Source organism: Colius striatus, chromosome 5, assembly GCF_028858725.1.
Source record: "Colius striatus isolate bColStr4 chromosome 5, bColStr4.1.hap1, whole genome shotgun sequence".
Lineage (NCBI taxonomy): Eukaryota > Metazoa > Chordata > Aves > Coliiformes > Coliidae > Colius > Colius striatus.
Window position 1 is genome coordinate 55,893,873 of NC_084763.1, and position 18,887 is coordinate 55,912,759.

The window sequence follows — 18,887 nt, forward strand, 5'->3', positions numbered from 1 at the left end:
TTTACTGACCAAACCGTACGTGACCCAGCATGCAACACAACTGTGAAAAACTGCTCTGCTCTGAAGGGTTTACAATCCAAGAGGTGGACACAGAAAACAAGACACTATGAAAACAGAGGATTGAGTGTAAATAGATAAGGTAGCATTTAGGGAAAAGATTGATGTTGTAAATTCCAAGGCTCATGTTTTTTGTTGAAGCAAATAAAACTTAATTGACCCTCGATGAATCTCACTGGGGCTATGCCATACCTTTAATACAGCAGGAGCAAACCCAAAGCACAGTGATGTAGCACCTGGGAGGCTAAATCCAGTACCAAACCCTTGTGCCATTCAGAAAGGCTGGCCACCTCTCTGTGAAATCCCTTTCAGAGTCACCAGGTAACGCAGGAGCCACCAGCACAGAGCCCACACGTCAGGGAAGCTTATTTAATTCAATGCCATTATCTTAACTCCAAAGCACTAGAGCTTGGTGTTTCACTTCCCTCAACATATAGTACGTGATGTTCTGGGATAATGTTTACCTCTCCATGGGAAGTGTGTGTTCTTATGCCTGACCTTTTCTAGATGGCTACAGCAGCATCCACAGCTTTATCTTTCCCTGGGAAAGACAGTGAGGAACCTGGAGACGGCTGCAATTTACAGGGATTAAAGTGATGCACTTGAACTCCTTCCCTGTCATTCATCCCTTGATGCAGAAAATGAGAACAGGACCTCTCCAGGGGGATGATTGCTTCTGCAAAATCATGGTGTGACTGGCATTTACACTCTGTCAAAAAATGACAGGCACTGTGGAAGATCTGTTGTTGTCAATCCAGTTAAATGTAACACGATTTAGTCTGCAAACACCCCTGGATTAGAAGAGGGTTTCCCTGGTCTGTATAGTCAGTCTGGCAGGTTTTGGGCACAAAACTGTATTCTGTTTACTAGGAAAGAAGGGTTGTCTGGCAAAAACGGTCTGGAAAATTGCATTTATGTCAGAAAAATTCTTCCCACAGAGCATTCATTCAAGAGAATGAACTGTCATTTCTTATTCCTGCCAGAAACTGAGTTCTGCTTTTCACGTGCATTGAAGGCACTTTGAACATAACACTTCATTAGTAGATGCAATGTTTTGCTAACATATAGTAATGGTGCTTAATTTGATTGCCCAAATGTATCCTGGAGGCTGCAGATATATAGGAAATGCATCAGACAAGGGAATCAAGCAAGCAGCATAAACCTTTAACTCTGATATTCAGCAGCACAACCAAGAGACTCGGACTGCATCAGACAGTAAGTCTTTCTTTAAGATATGACTCTTACTTAGGGATGAAGGAAGAGCTCTCAACCATAGTACCTGGTCATACTCTTCCTCTCCAAGAGATTATAACTCTGAGTGAAAGGGGACAAGCAGAGCTGCTTGAATTTCCTTGCTGCAAGAAGGGTTCTGAATAGCAAGTTTGAGTTGGAAACAAGGGATAGCCCAGCTAAACAAACAGAAGAAAAATCAATAGTCTTACAAAGGATTCTGTGATGTTCATTGATGGCTGAAAGCAAAATCAGGAGGCTGCAGAAATTGATTCCTCACTGATATGACAGAGGCATTGGTTCATTTGCAGTACAGCTGACAGTGAGCTCATGGGATTCCTCCAGGCAGGCAGATTCCTTCACACTAACCACTCAGAGAATCTCTCATTTAATTGTCTTTTAAATCAATCAGATTTGTATGATAGACAGTCAGCAAGTGTCAGACTCAGGTGGTTTCCTACTGAGCTGCAATAAACCCACTGTCAGTTTAGGGGGAAGAAGGGGCCATGTTCCCCTCTCCCTATTCCCCATGGCTATGCCCAAGCCCCAGGTTCAGGTAAGACCCTGTGATCCACACAGTTTGCCTGGCAGATGTCACTCAGCAGCCCAGTGCTACTGGGGAAAAGCCCACATGGCCCAGGTGGCCTCCACAGCTGACCAGGCACCAGCCAAGCCCACCCACCCTCTGCAAGCAGCTGGCTTCAAGACAGCTGAAAAGGCTAAAGCTTGCTTGTCTGCTGAAAGAGCTCCCACTTTGCATGCAACAGAGAGGAAGGGTTGGGTTTGCTGTTCATTCTGGAGAAGAGGTGCAGATAAAATTAACATTGCAGAAGTTCTTGTGACAGATAAATCCCTGTGAGTGTCTTGGCATATGTTCAGTGCTTTGGATGTCAGCTGGACCTTTCCTTATGCTGGGGTTAGACTTAGGAAAGAGAAAAAACGTCTTTCTGCTAAGCAGCTGCAGTGTGGCCAAAAAAGCTCTGCTGTGCACTGACTCATGTGCTTCACCTCCTTCTCAGAGGCTGGGTAGCCAGAAATTAGAGCCCACTGGTCCCCAGGGCTCTGCAGACCCCTCAGCACTCACAGTGAGCAAACCAGCCAGATGGACCACGGAGATCTTCATTAGTAGCACGAATGCAATGAACAATGCTGGCTTTTGAAATGTTAGCTTTTCTCCATTCTAATTCTTGCTGAGACAAATGAGACAGTTCAGACTTCTCAAAAATGCTTTCAGGCTCCCAGTAAAGACAGGCACATCCAGCTTCAGAGGCTTTGGTAAAGTCAGAGGGGGATGAAAGCTAGGATCTTGCAGAAGCAGGATGAGCAGACAGCTTGGGAAGAGCCCCAAATCCATCATTGACTCTGAATTGCACTTTTCAATTTGCACCATGTCTTACATTTATTTACAACATAAACCAACATTTATCACAGACAACTCAACAAAGGCAGATGCAGAATCCTGCACTTGTTCCAGGGTAGAAATTCCTGTTTTCAGCTGGAAAAGCCTTAAACTCAGTTCAAGACATTAGCCACAGAGGTTCTCATCACCCAGGCAGAAACTGTTTGGGGGTTGATCTACGGCCACCAGCAGCAAATACTCTCAGTACAGAACAGCTTCGTGATGCATTTGACCAGGCTGTGTAAAATGTTCTGTTTTCTGCCTCCTCCACAGAAACATCATCCGTGTCACATCCTCTAATGATAAGGTGGAGCCTTTATCTCAGTCTCTAGAGCTCTGTGGCTTAGTCTAAGCTTTTAGCTTGTGTAATCTCTGCTGTCAACCAATAAGTTGGTTGCCCCGCTTCATGTGGCTGCTGCTGCCACACTCTGTGAGGGTAAAATGTTCCATGGTGGCTGCAACCTGCTAGGGAACTTAGCTCCTCTGGATAGAGTTTACAGTAAGAAATAAGGCTGTAGTGATGCCAGGTGCTCTGCTTATCAGCTTTCTGTGCACATAACTGCCATTACTGCCTCCTCCTCTCTTCCTTTGCTTGAAGCTCTAAGGAGAAAGGAAGAGAGGGAAAGGTAGGCACCCTATTTCCTCTGCATCTTTAGCACATCGTGTACCCTGGAGCAGTTTTACCATGTTCCCAGTGTAAATAGCACTGTTTTAATAATGCATGGTTTTCTACTCACCTTAACTCATTCTAGTTCCAGCAGACTGCCATCTTGAGTTCAGAGAAAGTTCTTGCTTGCTCGTTTCTTTATTTGCATAGTTGTCTCTGGCTTGTTCTCCCTGAGCCTGAAGAGCTTCTCTTTTCTCTGTGCAAACATAAATAAGATTGTCCTTTTTAATTATTTTTAAGACAACTGTTTTATCCAAGCACTTCATGAGTGAATGGTCTCCTGTGAATACATAATAGTAATTGCAAAGCTTATTTTCCTGCTCCCAGTGGCATTGATTGTGTGAAAATAAATGTTGAGTTCTATGAAGCAATTAATTCTTAACTCTCCTGGGAGTTTGGTAGGTAATTATTACTATCTTTATCTCACAGAATGAGGTGAGTCACAGGAGATGCATAATTTGCCCTTGCCCCAGAGACCAAGGACAAGACTGTAGTCTGCTTGTACCAAGCAGGTCTTTTTAACTGAAATATTCCATTCTTGCTCTTCAGATGCTTCACACTGTGCTCTGACAATACTCAACTGTGCTGCTCCCATAACTTTATCAGGATATGTCAGTGTACAGATAGACATTACTAGGAGAACATCTCCACTGAGTAACTGTTAAGGACAGAAAGGGAAGAAGGTCTGAGCTTTTAGCCCTAATGGATGATGGCCAACATGCTTTAGGTTTCTCCTAGGGCCACACTAGTATCTGCACACAAGGCCACATCACCCTGAACTGTGCTGCTGTACCAACACCTACCTCAAAAGACTTTGTGCTTCACTGAACAGCAGAGACATAGCCAGGAGTTGAACAGGGACCATCAGGAGCTGCTCCTCTGGATCTCAGAATAAACAAAGTCACTAAGTTCCTTGAATTCAACTTCAGATCCAGGCACCTGGATCTCAGTGTTGACACATGGCTATCTCAAGTCCCATATCAGTCAGTGGAGAGCCATCCAGCTCATCTTGCCCAGACATTTGCTTGCTAAATATCTCTTGAGGCATCATTCATCTCCTAGTTATAAAACCAAGGAAACAGAGCTCATCACTCATCACAAGAGGGAAGGGGTCTTCCAATACTCCCTTCCTTGTGTCTGAACCATTTGCAATGCCCTAGCAGTGCTCTGAATGATTGGCCACACAAACAGGACTAGCATTTCTGCTCCATAGGCAGTGGTCTTCATGGCTAAAGGTTTGTCTTTAAGGAACCTGTGTGGATGACATTTCCTTATGAGGGAAGGTGTCGATTCTTGGAGAGAATTCAAAGCAGATAATAAGTGGAGGAAAGTTGTTTTATGGAGGAGGCATTTAGGATTAGGATCACAATTAATTAGGTAAGAAAACAAAGAGGACACATTCTCAAAAAACATAACTTTGAATGGTGAGCAAACTCAGGCATGGCAAATTATCTTTGATCATTTTGTGCATAAACTAAATGTAGTGTGATGATTACATTCCTCTGTCTTAATCAAAGCCTGCAATTTTTCTCTGTGGCCCTTTCCTTAATGGTCTCATTTACTGGGATCCTTTTGCTCTTTTGCTCAATTCACGAAAAAAAACAACCCCTAATAAATCACAGTGACATGTTGAAGACCTCAATAAATATTTGTCCAACAGACTAGAGGTCTTAGCTACCCCTTTCTTATGCCCATGATGCTCCTTGCCAAAGTGTGGTTAGTACCACTACAAAGCTCAGAACTTTTAAAAGGGCAATACCTTGTTTTCAAGGTATTTTTCAGCCAGGAATAAAAACCACTGAGAATAGTCCAGGGAAGAGTGTTTTAACCTGCAGCCCATCACACTGGCAGTACTGCCTCACTGAAGCTGAGTCCACTTTATGTATCTTGTATTTTATTAAAACCAGAAGCTTAAGAGAGACTTAAAACCTATTGTTTTATTCAACATTAGTACAGCACAGGATGATCCTGACCCACAACTGGAGGCTGCAAGTGTTAAGAAGAACAACAGATATCAAAATCAATAGTAATTGGTAATAATCTCACAGTGCTTAAGCAAAAGGTTTTATCTGTATTCAGAGGATTAGACCTCCAGATGGTAAAAAAACCCCAAGAAAATCTAATGGATGTGACATGACATGACATGACATGACATATTAACATCAGCTGAAAATCTGGCTCACCCCAGTAGTTTTGGCTTGTGCAATTGCCCTTGCAGAGTCATCACATCAAATGTGGTTTTCCTACGTTCAGCCTCATCATTCATTCAATGAAGCAACTGGTTAGTGTTTCAGTTGTTTTAATTTCTCTGGTTTTGAGTACATATATAACATGGTTATGTGTAAGCTATAAAAGGGTTCACAATGTATATTTCATGGACTGTTCATAAAGCTGACAACTGTGTACAAATACATTAGACAGCTCGTTTCAGTTTTAGCACCTTGTTTATCCTTCTTCCCTTTTGAAAGCTTTTTCACCATAACATAATATCTCCCTATGCACACATGAAACATTTTTTATAGAAGTGCCATGGCCTTGATTCTTAACTCTTTTTGCTGAGCTTGGTACAGTAACCTGAATTGTGAACAGTGAGGACAGAGAGAGTTCAAGTTCAGATGGATGTTTGAAACCCTAACTACACTGAATGACACCTCATGAGCCATTTACATCTGCCAAGAAAATCATTCAGCAAAGAGGTTTTAAAGATACAGGCTGGATTCAACTGATGACTGTAGATGTCTACCTATTAACACCTACACCTCATGCTTGGCAGAAGAAATCCCTTCAGTAAGTAGAGATCTAGCCAATGTAGTCAACAGAGTCCAGGCCACAAGTCACTTCATCCCAAAGGATGCAAAATAGATTAGATGTGCTCAGGTGGTAGTATTTAAACTCTGAGCATCCACAATTAAATGAATTGCATGCATTTGATAAGCTGAGAGGGGATTGATAAATCCCATACTCACGCCCCTCTTAGGTCATCGTATTTCACTCAGCTGTTCAGCTGCCCTGTCCTGAGCTCATCTTCCTTGAAAGGCATCAAGTTGTTATGCCAAAACAGAGAGATGGAGAACACTAAACTGAGTGGAGTTTGCCAGGATCATTAATCACCTCTATTAGTTTGAGGAGGTTGTAGTTCTCATTCCTCTTCCAAGTTTTCCTATTTTCAACTAACAACCATTGCCTTATGCTAGTCTTTTGCTTTCTGTTTCCCACTGCAGTGTCATTTAGTACCCAATGCCTTCTCATGAAGCTGCTGAAATTTACCTCAGGAATCATAGAATCATAGGTTGGTAGGGGTTGGAAGGGACCTTTAGAGATCATCCAGTCCAACCTCCCTGCAGAAGCAGGTCCATCTAGAACAGGTCGCATAGGAACGTGTCCAGGTGGGTCTTGAAGACCTCCAAGGAAGGAGCCTCCACAACCAAGGAAGGAGACTCCACAAAGCCTGATATTAAATCACAGAATCACACAATCATAGAATGGTAGGGGTTGGAAAAGACCTGTAGAGCTCATCCAGTCCCACTCCCTGCTAAAGCATGCTAACAATGCTCCATTCCCCTGATCATCTTGGTAGCCCTGTGCTGGACTCTCCAGCAGTTCCCTGTCCCTTTTGAGCTGGGGAGTGCAGAACTCCCAGGTCTCTCTCCTGGAGCTGCTCTCCAGCAGGTCACCCCCAGCCTGTCTTGGTGCATGAGGTTGTTCCTCCCCAGGTGCAGGACTCTGTCCTTGCCCTTGATGAACCTCATGAGGATCCTCTCTGCCCAACTCTCAAGCCAGTCAAGATCCCACTGGAAACTTAAATAAGTCATCTGCCAAGTTTCATTAATAAACTGGAACATTAAATATTTCACATTTTCCACTCCTGGTGTTGCTCTGTGGAGTGGATTTTGCTCTGATGTAAGAAAGGTATTGCAATTAAAGACTTGGAAAGCAACTTTGGCCAAGTGTCCCAAGCAGGTTTACAGAGAAGATGTTGTGTGGGACCTGAGTGGACACCTGTACTTTTTGGCAGAAATGGCTGCATAGATCAACAGAACTTAGTTTTGAAAAGCAGGGCTTCTGAATTCATATGTTCATTATTACATTGGAGGAGGAGATGGCACTGGATATATGTTTAGAGTAAACTGAGGGATCTGTCTATATAGCAGTGGAATGATGCCAAACCAGCTCAAGACTTGGTCCAACACATTCATAATAAATCAATACCTACCAAAAGAAATCCAGGGGGAGGGCTGGCATTAAAAAAAAGCACCTTAGATCCATCAAACCTGAAAGTCTTTCTTTACTGATTGATAAATAAGGAGACTCAAACCACAAGAAACAACCACTTGTTTATGTTACATTTTGCAAATAATGAAGTTCTGTAGGTGGATGTAATTGTCATGTTTGCCAAACAACACAGGGAATGTTTTCTTGCCATTAATCCCAATGTAAATAATACATAGGAGTAAGTTTCACAGTTTGTTTATAGAATGTGTTGCTATTCCTTTAATTTAAATAAAGCCACAGAAGTGGAAAGCAGAACAGATGCAATGTGTTGGGTTTGGAGAAAAAGCTAAATGGAGAACATAACCCCAAAGGCACAGAACAGCAAATCCAGCCCTCAACGAACTGCTGCATGAATCAGCTCTCAAATATGATCATTCTAGACACTGCTGTTAATAGCCTTTGTATTTCTGAATGCCAGGTGCAGAGAGGAAGAAAAGCACAGACAAGAAAGAACCCAGATGCTTTTATTTACTTCTATCGTCATTCTCCACCAAAACCTCTTGCATTTGAGTGATATTTTCCCAAGCAATATCCAGAAAGATGAGGAGATCACCTCAGCTCAGGTGTTAAGTACCTTTCAGGTGGAAGGTTAAACAATGATAAAGAAGGAAGGCAGCCCACAGAGAAGATGCACTAGCTCAAGACAGTGATAAGTGTCCTGACTGACATAACTGTGCTACTACTCATGTGAAGAGGAATTAGATCAAGACTTTCTTGAATTGTTCATGACTGAGATGAGAAACAAATGTCTTCTAGTCTGCTACATCAGTTAGCAGAGTGTGTGTTCTCAACCTCACACCACACCTGAAGCCTAGCAAATCATCTGCAGAGAGATGTCAGATGGAAGCACAGTGAGGTGAGTACCAACCTTCCAGCAGCACAGCAGAAGCTCAACTTGAGCATGGTTTAATGGAAAATGAGCAAAATCTCCCTCAGTATATCTGATTGGTTTACACAGACATAAGCTCAATTCAGAACTATCATTTAGGGGAAAGACATCTCAGTATTGTAGTACATCAGGAAGTCAGCTTAATACTTAGAAATACTCCTGTCCTCATCCATCCAAGGCAAAAAATAAGGATTTAAACCATGATCATCACTATACCACTCCATAAAACCACAGTGCACCAACATTGTGAATCCTTCTGCTTCCCATCCTTGTCCCAGAGAGAATATACAGAGACAAGAATATGTACAGAAGAGGGCAAAAAAGGATGCTAAAGGATGTGACCTGATCTAGGTGGACCTGTTTCTGCAGGGAGGTTGGACTGCATGATCTCTAAAGGTCCCTGATGAGGGGACACGATTCTATGTACTGCATAGCTTTCAGGCCAGAGAGTGTGAGGCTTTTCAGCTTGCAAAAGAGGGACACACACAAAATCTTGAGCCACGTGGACAAGGGGATGTGTGTTCACTCACAGTGGCAGTGTAAGGTTTGGGGGCATGGGATGAAATGAGCAGGAGGTGGGTTCAAATCAAACATGAAGGATGCTTCTGGCAGCAGACTTGTTGGACCTTCACCCAGTACAGTCCTCAGGGCAAAAGACACCATTTGAAAGTGGTTGAGACTTGTCCTGTAAAATCACTATCACAAACCCTTCAGATTCACGCTCTGCAAAGAAACGAAATAGCAACATCTGCCAATATCTCAACATCTTCGCCTCTCCCCCTCGGCTTTAACAGGTTACTTGAAAGCATTCAGGCTGCATGAACAAATGAAATAAGCAAACACAAAGAGGCTATTATTAGCAGGGAGATGCAATGACCAGCTAATCAGCCATTCCCCTGTCATTTTACAATCCAAACTGAGCTTTATATAGCTGTTGCGTGCTCAAACCGTTGTACAGCTAATTGATGTAATTAACATCTTGTCCTTCTTTTTACATTGGCAATTATAAGCCACCATCAGGCCTAGGATGAGAAACAAGAGATAGGACTGGAATTGTTCACATCAAGTGCAGAGGAAAAGGGGGGGTAAAGCCTTTAAAATAGCAACAAAAGCACAGTTCTTTCCATAAACGGGGCAGAAAAGGTGCTAAAGTTTTTTTCCTCACCCTTTCTGTGTTATCTTTAGGAAGTGGATGGTTCAGTGATCTGTCAACAAGAGATATAACTTTATATCCAGATATAACTGGATATAACTTTAGGATTTGAATGATTAAGCCCTTTCCCTAGAAATGGCAGGTTTCCTGGCTGTGTCAGTAAATCAGACAGCCTGGAATTAAGGAGCTATATCCAGGGTCTCCCAAATACAAGGTTTTTGTGTTCTCTCCTTGGCAAGTGGTTTAAAAGACAACAAATCTGTCCAGTGTTTTCAGCTTGAAAACCAACAGGACTGGGGAGAAAAGAACAGTAAGGAGGATATTATTTTTCCTATTGTTATCTTTATTTATGGGACTTTGGTGGGTTTTCATGCTAAAGCAAGCCTATACCTGTGGGGAATCACAGAACTCCAGATGGTAGGGGTTGGAAGGGATCTCTAGAGATTATCCAGTCCCACCTCCTGGTAAAGCAGGTTCCCCTCAATCAGAGGGCACAGGAACATGTCCAGGTGAGTTTGTAAAACCCCTGAGAAAGAGCCTCCACACCCTCCCTGGGCAGCCTGGGGCAGGGCTCCCTCACCTCAACAGTATAAAAGCTCTCCCTTAAGTTTAATTGGAACTTTTTGTGTTACAGCTTTTGTCCATCACCCCTTGTCCTGTCACTGGGCACTACAGAAAAAAAGTGTTGCCCCATCCTCTTGACAACCACCTTTCAAATACTTGTAAGTACTAATGAGCTTCCCCCTCAGTCTCCTCTTCTCCAGACTGAACAGCCCCAGGTCCCTCAGCCTTTACTCTTCAGAGAGATGTTCCAGTCCCCTGATCATCTTAGTGGCCCTGTGCTGGACTCATGTTCAGTTTATTATCAACCAGCACTCCCAGGTGTCTCTCTGCAGAGCTGCTCTCCAGCAGGTCAATCCCCAGCTTGTCCTGGTGCATGGGGTTGGTCCTCCCCAGGTGCAGGTGCTCCACACATGCTGGAAAGGGGAGGGATTTCCACATTTGCATGACAAATTCAGGTCAGTCTGGTCTTGAGCTGTCCTTTCCCAAAAGAGAAACCCAGAAATATCATGTCACTGACCTGCATCTTGGAATTTTTCTCTTTCTATCTGTGGAGAGGGACAGAGAGAGGACACACACTGAGCTGGGATGGGATTTGCAGACTTTTGTCCACCTACCCTCCTTCTAACCAAGCAGCTCTTTCAGGGGGAGTAAGGTGCTCCCACCAAACATTTCTCTCCTTCTGCAGGGGATCTCAAAGAGTTCCAATTACACTTAAGGAAAAGCTTCTTTATTGCTGAGATGAGGGAGCCCTTGCCCAGGCTGCCCAGGGAGGGTGTGGAGGCTCCTTCTCTGGAGGTTTCCAAACCCTGATCTAGGTGGGACCTGCTTTAGCAGGGGATTGGACTGGATGAGCCATAAAGGTCCCTTCCAACCCCCACCATTATATGATTCCCAGCAGTGCTGGGTCACTTTCCCAGCACAGCTCAATCCACTTGCAGAGCTCAAGGCAGTAATGGGCCATCTCCTGTACTTCTAATACCCCTAATAACAAGACCATTTCCTATCACCCTGCCCTCAGTGTTTCTGAGGGTTGAACCCGAGGATCTGTAATGAGGTGAGATGATTTTACACTTCAGGCTGTGGACCTGCAGGCATCTGCTCTGGACCTAGAGGAGATCCCATAGTGATTTTCCCTAGAGGAAATCCCATCAGCTGGGGAGGTGAAAATGGAAACTCAAACTTTGCTGGTTTCCTGAGCCTTGGTTTCTCTCCACCCCATTGCAGGGCTTTCAAAGACTTTTTAAAAAACAAAACCCAAAAGAGATGTAAAGGTGAGAAAATGTCAAAGGAAGTTAAAAGGAAAAGAAAGGCCAAAGGAAAAAGGAAGTTAAAAAGGGGGAAGTAAAAAAGGGAGGGGAAAAGGGGAGAGGGGGGAAAAGGGGAGAGAGAGAGGAAAAAGGGAAAGGGAGAAAAGGGAAAAAAATGTAATAAATAGTGTATGGAAAGTGAAAAGAAAGATGGGAACAGGGAAACAAAAAAATGAAAGGGGTAAATAGTGTAAAGGAAACATGGGGACTAGGAGAGAAAGGTGGAAGAAAGGAGGAAGAGAGGGAAAGGGGAATGAAAAAAGGAAAAAATGGAAGAAGAGAAAGGAAAATAATAACAGGAGGGGAGGGAACAGTGAAAGAGGAAAAAAGATGAGGAAAGCAAGGGAAAGAATGAAAAACGGGAGCTAAAGAGGAGAGGAGAGGAAGAGGCACAAGAAGATAAACGGAAAACGAACAAGGGGCAAAAGGGAAGGGGGAGGACACGGCAAAATCGGGAGGGGAGAAAGATAGGACAGGGGGGAAGGAGCAGGACGGAGCGGACCCCGCGCAGCCGCCCCGGCAGCGCTCGGGGGCGGGGAACGGGGCGGTGCCGTCCCGCCCCGCGCGGGGAGGGGGAGGCGGCGGGGGCGGCGCGGAGCGCAGCGGAGAGCAGCGGAGAGCAGCGCTGGGCTCGCATCCCTCCTTCCCTCCCTCCTTCCTTCCCTCCCTGGATGCGCTCAGCCCGGGACCGGGAGCCGACAGCCGCCTTGCCCGCAGCCACGGGAGGTTGCCGTACGGGGGTGTCGGTTGGCTTGAGGCGGGCAGAATGGAGTCCGGGGTCCTGAGCGTGCTGGTGCTGCTCCTCGGCTGCCTCTTCTCCGCGGTGAGTGCTCAGGGGGATGCTGCGAGGACGAGCCCCGCGCCCGCCGGGCCGCGTCCCCCCGCCGCCCGCTCTTTACGCGCCGGGTTTAGCGCTTTAGCCTCGGGCAAACTTTGGGCAACTTCCAAAGTGCTGTTGGATTAAGGCAGGTGGATCTCCGCAAGCGTCCCTTTCCCTCCCTCCCCGATAAGCTAGACAACAGCAATCGCTTAGTTTTCTTCTTCATGAGGAGGGTGAGGATCTCCTGAGCTGGAGGATTCACTTTGGGGCTGTAGCGCTTTATTTCAGGACCGGCTCTGGGTTTAGTTGTCATTCGGATTTGTAGCCTGGCTTTCGGTTTGCTTCGGTTTCTCTTCTATTCGTGCAAAGCTCCCCCACCAAACTGAGGATGAAGGGGATGAAATTTCCCACAGGTGACTGGGAGGCTGAGCAGGGGGGTCTGGGATGGGACCCTCCCTCTGGCTGAAGAACAACTGCCCATGAGAAGTTCAGCAAAGTGCTGCTCTCTGACCCTAAAACCTCATGTGGTTGCACTGTTTGGAGGAAAGAGCAGAAGCTGGGAGCATAGGATGTCTTTCCTGGCTGCTTATGATGTCCATGCTTTCGGGTCCCTGATTGGGACAGTGCTGGTGCCTCCCTCGCTGGTAGCACAGTGCGGGGGGGAGCAAACGGGGTCGTTTCTGTGTCTGTGCACACACACACACACACACGTGCATGCAAAAGCTAATGCCCTGTACAAACACTAAACAGCCAAACTACACGTTTGGCTCAAGCTTTGCTCTTGGCAGCTCTTTTCCTTGCAGCATCCAATTTCAAAGTGAGACCGTTTTGGTTCAGCAGGCTGGGATGGGGGGAGAAGACTTGATGCTGGCTGTGCTGGGGATGAGTTGCCCTCTTCATCTTCTCCCACCCTTGTTCTCTCACTCTGGAAAGTGCCTCACCAGTATCTTGTGGAGTTGGCTGAGGCTGCCCACAGGAACTAGTTTGTGCCATTGGTACTTCTGTTTGCTCTGCTTGGCTGGTGACAGGGATTCACTGGGAGCTACTCTATCCCAGCAAGCAGAATCAGACCAACCAGGCACTCCCTGAGCCTCAGAGAGAGGAAGCTTACCCAGATTTGTCACTGCATCACTCATCTCTCCTTTCTTCTCCTCTTACCTCTTAAGAAATGAGACAAATGGACTGATGTCAGGTTTTTTGGCTGTCACCATGAGCTGCCCAGCCATCAGTGTCGCCAAAGACTATTTTTTTTGCTTTGAGGAAGAACAGGCTGGGAAAATGGATTAAAGTATCAAAAAAAAAGAGCAGGCAATTATTTCCTGGAATTCTACAGACTTTGCTTTAGGGAAGTTCCAAAATAACTCAGGTCCAGGGCTGGAGCTGGGGAAATAAGAAGGGGGCAGAGCTCCCATCAGCTGCTGGAGCTGCTCCATCACCTGGTTCCATTTGAGCCCATGGCAAAAATCCTGTTTCTTTAAACATTGTTGGCATGAAGAGGTCCTCTGGGGCCAGAGAGTTAAGTCCCATAATCTGGTGAAGCTCAACATGCAATGGTGGCAGAATCAGGCCCTTACTGGTGCTCATGGGTTGATTGTTGTTGTCAGTAAGCACAAACCCCCAAAGCTTTGAGACCAGGCACAGCCTAAGTGCAACCCTGTACTGATTCCTTTTCAACTTCTTTATGGTCATGCTGTTTTGTCCTTTATCTCCCTTCCTTATCCTTGTTTTTGTGGAACCAGTGGTTGCTTTCTCATTCTTTCATGATGTTAAACGTTCCTGGGACCTGGTTCATACTAGTGGGTTGAAGAGATTCACATGCTCCTTCCTTATCAGCGTGATAGGCAAGGTGACTAATGCTGAGGTGCCTCAATGCCTGAGAAAATCCCTGTTGGTTTTGTTTCTCAGTTTAAACCTGGGCTTTGCATGCTGGTTTTTAAAGCAAAGGGAACTCTGCAGTTGTGAGAACCTGGCTCAGGGACTTACAGTGTCTCAGCAGAATTATTTTGCTTATAATTTGTTGAGATAATTTTTATTGGTACGTCCTTGGGAAAAAACTCTGAACAGGAACAATTGGCTGATCCAGAAGTTCACTGCCATAAAGCTGTTGTGGCCATGTGGTTTCTAATTGCTGTTATAAACTTTCACCTCTGCCTCTCGTGATCTACAAATGTGGAAGAAAGGAAACTGGGCAAATCTCATTTGCTGTAGTTCCTCAGACCATGCTCACCAGAGCTCTGCCTCCTCCAATTGTCAGCTTTGAACATGTTGAAGAAGAGGGCTAAAGTGGGGCTGTGGTGTAAATCCAGATCATTCCTGTTAGGTCTCAGTGGATTGCTTTGCCTTTTCAGGGGTGTAAGGGAGATAATCTGACCTGCAAAGCTGTAGATTGGACTATGGGGTTCTTTTTTCAGTGTGTATCTAGTAACTGAGATGTGGATAGTTGGAGCAGTTGGTGGATCCCACATGCCTTCACACTGCAAACTTGTTGAATTAGCCAAATCTCTCCAGCTGGTGTAATTTGTGCTTTTCTTCAGAGTTTTATTCTGCTCCAGCCAAGAAGTAGATGCATGATGGAAAGGACTAAAAAACTCCCATCTGATGCTTCAACAATCTGAGTGTAAATCATGGAATCATCACAGAATGAGTTGGAAGGGACTTGAAAGCTCATCTCATTCCACCTCCCTGCCATGGGCAGAGACACCTTTCACTAGATAAGGTTGCAAAGCCACATCCAGCCTGGCTGTGAACACTACCAGGGATGGGGAAGCCACAGGCTCTCTGGACAACCTGTCCCAGTGCCTCACCACCCTCACAGGGAACAACTTCTTCCTAATACCTAATCTAAATCTCCCTTCTTTCAGTTTTAAGCCATTACCCCTTGTCCTATCACTACCTGCCACTGTAAAGTTCAGTGGAGATGTTAAAAACAGGATCATTGTAAAAAAGAAATCACTTCTATTTAGCCTCATGAGACAAGCACTTCAACTGTACCTGCATCTCTTTCATCCTGTCATTGACTGAGAAGTTAGATAAATACACTTAACCCCAAATAATCAATGTTTTTGGCAAAGGGACAAGGTACTTTTAACCCCAAATAATCAATGTTTTTGGCAAGGTGGTGAGGTACTTGCTAGAATCCTCTAGCCTGATTCCTGCATCCAACACAGAGATCCCTAAGCTGTGACAACTTGTGTTTAACAAAGGCTTTGCCCCAAAACCTCGCTGTGTTATTTGGTCTTCAGTTCATTACATTTATACACATATAAATGCATGACTGGCTTTATTTAAAGTCATCTGGGAGAACCAGTTGCCCAACCCTGTATCTGGGTAGCTCAAAGTGCCTCCAACACTGAAAGTTTTCAGAGAACATGCATTCAGCAGTACATATCTTTTAGAAGCTTTTATTTAGGGCATAACAAGGCAAAAGAGCAAATTTCAATGCTTAATAACATTCTTGGGGGGGAAAAATTCTTCCTAATGTGCAATCTAAACCTTTCCTGTCACAGCTTGAACCTGTTTTCTATGTTCTATCATTCGTATCTGTGTTCTGTCATTTGTTACTGGAGAGATTGACCCCCACCTCACTACTACTCCTCTTCAGATAGTTGTAGACAGTGACCATGTCTCCACTCAGTCTTTTCTTCTCTAGGCATCCCCCTCCCTGCAGCCAGGAGGTCTGTCTCCCAACAGGAAAAGTCCAGACAGGAGGAGAATTTGTGATGTATTGTGGAAGGAATAGTTGCCAAACACTGAGCATCAGGAGGCAGATGGGACCATGGACAGAGAAAGCTGCTTGGCTCATGAATGTGGGTGTGTGTCTGTTTCCCCCTTTTCACAGCATTTTACAACTGCTTTGGTTTAAACTCCTTCCTGTTGTAACATCAGCAGTGGTGTGAGAGCCAGAGGGCTGCAGCAGATACAAATGCAAAGCAGGGTGTGCTGTGGCTGGTGCTGAGTCCCTCCAGTGCTGACTTGTGAGGCTGCCCTCACGTTGCTTTCTTGTTTTCATTGTTTCATAGCAGTGGGATTTTGCTGGGTGCTGTTTGTCTCTCCTCACTAGAATATCTGAGGAGAGGTTGTGGTAGTTGCTGGATGCAAAGCAGGGAGGTTCTTTGCACCATTTGCAAATGGGCAAATGATGGGTGCTGTGACATGAAAGAGGTCTTTCAGTTCTCCCAAGGCACTGACTGTGAGGGTGCCTTGGAAATGGCAAACAGACAGAGTTTCTATTCTTTTCCAGGGGGAAAAAGAAGCCCCACAACTTTTGGCCAGTGGTCTCCAGCAGAAACAGCTGGAAACACTGGCATCTTATTGAAATCAGTCTTCCACTTGCTGACTTAGCCTGGTAGAGCTGGGAAGTTAGCTGGTATTTGGAGCACCTTGTAGACACAGACCTTTGTTGGATGGAGAAGGCAGGGAAGAGGGACAGGAAAGATATCTCCCTGTTCATCATCATGTCCCATTTATTGACAGTTCAAGGAAGCACACCAGACACTGTGTAGATCAATGAGCCCCAAGACAAAGATGATTTGTTATTAAGTCAGATACGACTGCACAGCGAGGGGATTTGTCACGCTCTGCGTGGCATCTGTGGCTCAAGTTCAGGAAAGGAGTCAAATGGTTCGTGCAAAATTAACACTGTTGCTGAAGTTTTGCTGAAGAGCAGGATTTTGCTTGGTTTGATGGAGATGGTAGGTCACGTCCTGCCCTCAGACCAAGTCAGGGTTAGTGTGGCAGAATCATTGCACTGCTGTGAATGGGGTCGCTGCTGCATCGGTGGCAGTGGATCTGTGGTTTTCCAATGCCTGGCAAAGGTGGTGTGATTAAATAGAGCCCCATTCTCTGGTCTCATCAACTTTCTCTCCTATGTATTGGAAAGAAAAGGGAAATCCTTTGTAAGAAACAAAAGTTAGGAAATGTTGCCAAGAAGAACCCTCAGTTGTGGGACAAAACCAGAAAAACATGGGTCAGAGAGCTGAAGGCCCAAGGGCAGGAAAAGCTGGAGTTCTGTCCCAGCACATGGGATAGAGCGTGGCTGGATGGACAGACAGGCAGGTCAGAAGCTCCCACTCCCTCCATGAGACTTGCCTGCCTATGCTGTGGCACTGGTTTGTCCTCCTGCCCTTTGCAGCTGGGCAAAGTTTCCTTTGGTGAGTGCTGAGTGCTTTGCAGTTTCACTTCTCCCTCTCTTCCACACTCCCAGATGTTTTCCAGAAGCCACAAGCTCTTACAGCTTCATTTGAGTGAGTACTGAGCCAAGAGGGGAGATGCCATTGCCTCTGAAAATGAGATCCCAGAGGACTGCAGCGGAAGGAAAATCACACCCTTTCTTTTGAGGTGTGAGAGGAGCAGAGAAGTGATGCCAGCTATCAGACAGACCTCTGTCCAGAGCTACCACAGCTAACCCTGTGGCTGGGAGGTCCTGTGCATGGCTAGGAGAGGCTGTTCACCAGCTGAGTGCTCCTCTTGTCACCATTCCCTCTTGGAGCAACTGACAGCATGCTGGCTGGTAACCCAGAATTCCTCTGGGATGATTCATCTCTCTGGGCAAGAACCTCACCTTTGACATTACAAGACCCATAATGTAGGGAGAGTTCATTCACTAATTCACAGCAAGTGCCTTGGGGAAGGTTTGAGAAGAAGATGGGCTCCCTGAAGCCACAGGTTGCTGGATGCAACTTGCATCATTATGCAGCCTTTTTATTTGTTGAATGGGGCAATACCAGACTTCTTCAGCACTGGGGGGTTTAGAAAACATAAAGGCTTCTGGAGAAAGCTTCCTTTTGAAAAGAATGTTGTTAACAAAGTACCAACATTTTCTGTCCTGAAACTTCATCTTTATTAGAAGCATCTCCTGGCAATTAGCTGTGCCATAAATCACTTTTAAACTGCTTAACCTCATGCATAAACCCAAATGACAGAACAGCTATAACAGGAAGAGCACTTACATTTAATAACTGCCAATCTAAATAGCCCTTGTGAACATGGCTTGGAAGAGAGCAGCTAAGGTTAAGAGGTGGAAGCAGGTGTGGGATTTCTTTGCTGTTACAGTCCCTGCCATCAATATTCTTTCCCCCATTCACCCCTCAGTCATGTGGATCCAAAGAAGATGTAGTGTCCCAAAGTCAGGGCAGCCCTGGGACCAAGTTGGTGACAGGTGACATCAGAACTCTGTTCAGTCATGTTTAGGTGGTTGGTTTATAAAGTGAATGTAAGGACATTTTGGTGTGCAGGGATGTGTGTTGTGGATTGCTTAAGGCTGGAAAACACATTAGTTCTGCTTTACTGGAGTTAATTGTGCAAGATACTACAGCACTAAAACCTTTATAGATATAGTATATCCAGGATTAAAGACCTCTTTTAGCTTCTGAGCTGAACGTGAATTTTAGAGAGACTTTACATTAATAAACTCACTTTTCCAGTCAACTGAAACAATGAATGTTAACAGCTTTAAACCCCTCCATTAGTCCCATTAGGTAGATTTCTTGCCCCCAGGGCAGTCAGTAACTATCCATTTCACTGTTGGCAC

At 45.2% G+C, this 18,887-nt stretch overlaps 1 protein-coding gene across 1 annotated transcript in view; it reads left to right on the plus strand.

The window, feature by feature from the left end:
* Positions 1 to 12,217: 12,217 nt before the first annotated feature.
* VIPR1 (vasoactive intestinal peptide receptor 1) overlaps positions 12,218 to 18,887 on the plus strand; it is a 101,023-nt gene continuing 94,353 nt past the window's right edge. The window contains exon 1 of the mRNA XM_061996643.1: positions 12,218 to 12,361. Coding sequence (XP_061852627.1) covers positions 12,305 to 12,361 — 57 coding nt within the window. The 5' untranslated portion in view covers positions 12,218 to 12,304. The remainder of the gene's footprint in view (positions 12,362 to 18,887) is intronic.